Below are 4,724 nucleotides of genomic sequence, written 5' to 3' on the forward strand. Positions count from 1 at the left end.
TTTTTTTTATCAAACCCCAAATTTAATTTTTGTTATTTTTAAGTATTAATGAATTAAAATAAAACCAAAATAATAAACAATACAAACTGAATTTCTTGAATTGAATTTTATTGTTGAGAATGCAAATTAAATAATTATTACATTGAAAGAAAAGGATATGGATATAAACAATCTTTATTATTAAGATTAATCCATTGTCTAATGCGAATATATTTATTAACTGGAAATATATGATTAATGTTAGAAATATTATCTTGTGTTAATGGCATATTATGATTCTTTAATACACCACAACTTTCTAATGAACTCTTAATTGTAGTCTTTTGTTTTTTCTTTGGTTTCTTTTCTGAACTTTTGTATTTGCTTTTCATTGTTATTTCTTTAATCAGAACTTCTTCCTTCTCCTGTTTTGTTAATTTGTTAGTTTGATTTGAATCAAATGATCTAAACACAACACCTTTATCATTACTTTCTTCTTCTGTGATAATATCAGGTTGTTCTAAACGAAGGGGTTGAATTGGGAGGATTGTTTGTCCAAATTCCATTTGATATTAATTAAAAGATAGTTCATTAATTTCAAGAAGAAGTTTACAATCCCACTTTGATTCAGTTTTTTATTTGTCATTCCTCATTATATTAAATAATTTTTATTATTTCTTTATTCTTTTTTTTTTTTGTTTATTTTAATGTGAACAACTATTTACTGTTCTTTTATATTCATATTTGATTTTTATTATAACTTAATTTCTCATATTTAGTCTTTCATTTTTATTATGTTTTATTGCTCTTTTCCTTGAAAGACTCCCATTTCTTATTGAATGATGAATTTTTTTGGTTATTAGTATCAGTTACGTTTATTGATTTTTACAAAATTTTGTTATTTTTACACAACAAAAGTTTTATCTTAACGTTTAACTGGTAATTAAAAATCAAGATTCGTGGAAATATAGAACAAATCGATCTGCTGAGGGAAAGTTATTGTTATTCATTAAATAGAAAGTATATTGAATAACGATTGAATCAATAATGAAAATAAAAAATGATGTAGAAAAGACTTAGTAAATAAATATAATGTTTTAAGAATATAACAAAGTTATTAGTAATGTCTTGTAATATAGAAGTATTAAGAATAAAAAATAAAAGGTAGAAAATCATTTATAAGAAAAAGATAAATAATATAAAAACAACAACATATACAAGTACTTTTGATAACAACGATACAAAAACTGATTCAAAAGAAAAGAAAAAAGAAAGGATTAAAAATAATTTATTTTCTTAAAGATAATAATTTAATATTCAAAAGATTTTAATATTGAAATAAATGAAACGACAAGAAAAGAAGAAATATAATTAATAAGTTTTTTTATCAATTTCATTAAAACTAACTTTTATTGCATTTAATTCATTTAGACTTTGTGAACAATAATAACATTCATTTTCATTTTCTGGAACAACAATTGTATTATCTATTCCTTCCAAATAATTTATTTTTTCCATATTAATGCATTTTAGTAATTGTTCATTAACATTACTTGCCCATAACTTACTTGGTTCAACCATTAATGTATCATAGTCTATTCTTAGTCTCATTAAATCTGTTTTTCTTCCTTCCATTTGAAAGATTGAACTTAGTCCTTCCATTCCTGCAAGATTTTCTGTTTCAGAACGTTCAAGATATTCTGGTGTAATATTCCAACAAGCTAATTCTACCATTACAAATCCTTTATTCACTGTTACTACAATATTCACTTTTTTTAATTGACATTCATCACAAATTATTGGTGAATCATGTAATGTGGTTTTGATTTTATCATAATTTTGTTTGCCAACAACTACTGATGATGCAGTTAATGCGTTGAGTTGTGAAATCGTTAAATAAATTTGAGATACTGTAGTTTTTCTTGCCATAGTTTCACTAGACAATGCTAATGAAACAAGACGAACTATTGGATCAATGTCACTTGGTAATGTTGATGCAATAGTAATATAATTCTCTTTATTCACATATAATGCTGCTCCAAGTAATGCATTATCAAGTACACGTTTACTAATATATCTCATTGAATTAGTAAATGATGCTATTGTTGGTGAACGATATGGAATTCTAGGATTAAAGAGAGGATGTGTTGGTGAAAGAATAGGTGTGCATGAAGAGATATGAGAAGAAATTGAATGAATAATAGGAAGAAATGTGGGGTTGTTTAAGAGTGAAGCGGCTCTGATTTTAGCTGCTTTACCAGGGTCTTCACATTCACATTCTATTATTGGTTTAAGTGATTTATAACAACCATATCTCATTGTTATTGATTGTTTCAATATTGATAATACATCTGGTATTATTTCTAATGGTCCACATGCACCAAGCATTAATCCACCATCAAGAGAAGTAAAAATACAATCTGTTTTTAAACCTTGTGCATTTCTTAGTCTTAATGAACAAACTTCTTCTCCTATAACTCCTTTCATTGTTTCATACATAGTACAACCCCCTTGTAATATTGGATTTGATCCAAAAATTAAGTGTTGTAATTCACAGTCATAAGCTGCAAATTCTATTTGCATCTATCAATTATTTAATCTTTCTTTTTTTTTGTGGTTTAAAATTTTATTTTTTGTATGAAAACAAACTTAGAAAATGAATTGTTACTTGTTGTTTATGATTACTTTTCTCATCTTTCTATTTTCTTGTGTTTCAGCAAGTATTCCTTTATTATTGGTTGATGGAAAATGGACAATTAGTGGAATGAAAGTTCAAAAAGAAACAGGAAATACAATTCATCGTTTTGAACCAATGGATATTATTGCTGTTTCAAATGAAAATCGAATGAACATTACAAATGAAAATACTTCTTCAAAATATTATTTATTTGCTATTAACTCTACTTCCTTTTTATTTGAAAGTGATGGTCCTTCATTTGACTCAAAGTATCTTGAATATCCCTTTATTTTTTCTATATTGCCTTATAACAATATTTTTTTCTCTTCTTTTCAAGGCTGGAATCATACTTGGATTGATATTGTATTAACTAATCAAGCAACAACAATTACTTTATCTGCATATACAAATACATCAATTACTTTATTAGTTGCAACAAAAAATATAGATGATGAACGTTCATTCTTTAAAAGATATTATTTGTTGTTTTTAGTGTCATTTTATCTTCTTGCATTTATTATTCCTAATTATTTAGCCTCTTCATGTAAAAAATAATTCAATTGATCTTATTTTGTTACTGTTTTCTTGTATTGTTCTATAATCATTTGTCTTCGTTCTTTAGGATCACTAGGAAGTGATGAAGGCGTTTCTGATAGTTTATGTCCAGAAGATTGAATTTGAGAGGTAGAATGGTTAGTTGGTGTTTGTTGAATTGGACCACTTTGTTGAGTTTGAGGACCTGCTCCAAAGAACTTCTCAAATTGACTTCCATACCAAGCCATTCTATTGACCCATGTTGGAATAGGTTGTTGTACTAATTTCAAACAAAGTGCATTTGAAAAACAATTACAATTCTTATTATACAAATTATATGTTCCAGGTGCAAATTCTGAACGAAGTGAATCAACTACATACTGGAAATCCTTATAACTTCCTCTAAACATTCCCATATTGATTGATGTTCTGAATGGTGCTTCTACGTCTTTAGGACGAGTATCAAATATTCCACCATCACTAAATGAATATTCTCTACCAAAGATACAAACACCACTGTGATAAGCTCCCATACCCACAGGGTAGAGGTATGTGTTGTCCATTAAGTCATAAACATGGAGAATAACTTCTTCACCCTTTGGAACTTGTTTCATTGAACTAGAAAATCAAGATGAAGATCACAAGATATGATTATCATGGAGGAGTTGTCATTGAGAAAGGAAGAAGAGAATATTGGAGAATTGTCAATAACAAAGTCAGAATTTGGGATAGAAGTGGAAAGATAGAAGAGTTATCAGGAAATGAAATTCATAAAATTGGAATAAGTCGAAGTAATGAAAAGAAAATTATATTGTTAACATCATGTGGATTACGAGAGATTGAGTGCAAAAATAAACTAGACAGAGATTTATGGCTATCAACAATTGAAACCATTCGAGTATTGTGTATTCAATCTAATGAAAAACATCTTTCAAATGACCCTACAACAAAAACAGAAAGTACATTACAACAAAAACAAAATGAAGAAATACCACCAGTTAATGTCAATGAAGAAAAGATAGAAGGATATACTACAAAATTATTAATTGATATAGAAAATGACGAAATGACTGATGTACTAACACTTATTGAAGATGAAGAAAAGAAGAAACAAACAGAAGAGGAAACTGATAAGGATGAAAAAAAGATTAAAGAGATTGTGCTTCAACGAAAACAACAAAGAGAAGAAGAAATGAGAAAATGGAAAGAGCTTCAACAACACTCCGAAAATATAGATGTTACAAAACCATCAAATGACAATGAAGCAACAACTGAAGTAGTAAAAAATGAAGTAGTTGATGATGTTTTAAAGAAGGCAATTGATTTAGCGTCTGAAATTATTGGAGAAAATGAGGATATTGAGAAATTGAAAGTCGTAGAAGAAGATAAACAAGAAACTAATTCTCAAATTAATACCGAAACAAAAGACAAACAAATTCATGGTGTATCACCGAATAAGTCTGAAGAACAAGACAAATACTTATCACCAGAAGAACCAACCATTAAAGAGGAAATAGAAGAAATACTTCATTCA

The 4,724-nt window shown here is 27.4% G+C and overlaps 5 protein-coding genes across 5 annotated transcripts; 2 read left to right on the top strand and 3 right to left on the bottom strand.

The window, feature by feature from the left end:
* Positions 1 to 137: 137 nt before the first annotated feature.
* ENU1_049700 (hypothetical protein) lies at positions 138 to 545 on the bottom strand (the record flags this gene model as incomplete). Its single annotated transcript, XM_008857821.1, has 1 exon — positions 138 to 545. One exon carries the CDS (start codon positions 543 to 545, stop codon positions 138 to 140), a length of 408 nt encoding a protein of 135 aa, XP_008856043.1.
* Positions 546 to 1,350: 805 nt separating this feature from the next.
* Positions 1,351 to 2,562, bottom strand: ENU1_049710 (hypothetical protein; the record flags this gene model as incomplete). Its single annotated transcript, XM_008857822.1, has 1 exon — positions 1,351 to 2,562. One exon carries the CDS (start codon positions 2,560 to 2,562, stop codon positions 1,351 to 1,353), a length of 1,212 nt encoding a protein of 403 aa, XP_008856044.1.
* A 73-nt stretch (positions 2,563 to 2,635) lies between these two features.
* On the top strand, positions 2,636 to 3,211 carry ENU1_049720 (hypothetical protein; the record flags this gene model as incomplete). The annotated part of the gene is made up of 1 exon (XM_008857823.1): positions 2,636 to 3,211. One exon carries the CDS (start codon positions 2,636 to 2,638, stop codon positions 3,209 to 3,211), a length of 576 nt encoding a protein of 191 aa, XP_008856045.1.
* Positions 3,212 to 3,222: 11 nt separating this feature from the next.
* ENU1_049730 (hypothetical protein) lies at positions 3,223 to 3,804 on the bottom strand (the record flags this gene model as incomplete). The annotated part of the gene is made up of 1 exon (XM_008857824.1): positions 3,223 to 3,804. One exon carries the CDS (start codon positions 3,802 to 3,804, stop codon positions 3,223 to 3,225), a length of 582 nt encoding a protein of 193 aa, XP_008856046.1.
* Positions 3,805 to 3,821: 17 nt separating this feature from the next.
* On the top strand, positions 3,822 to 4,707 carry ENU1_049740 (glutamic acid-rich protein precursor, putative; the record flags this gene model as incomplete). Its single annotated transcript, XM_008857825.1, has 2 exons — positions 3,822 to 4,634; positions 4,681 to 4,707. 2 exons carry the CDS (start codon positions 3,822 to 3,824, stop codon positions 4,705 to 4,707), a joined length of 840 nt encoding a protein of 279 aa, XP_008856047.1.
* Between the last annotated feature and the right edge of the window lie 17 nt (positions 4,708 to 4,724).

The sequence above is a fragment of the Entamoeba nuttalli genome, assembly GCF_000257125.1.
Source record: "Entamoeba nuttalli P19 unplaced genomic scaffold asmbl_2960, whole genome shotgun sequence".
Lineage (NCBI taxonomy): Eukaryota > Evosea > Mastigamoebida > Endamoebidae > Entamoeba > Entamoeba nuttalli.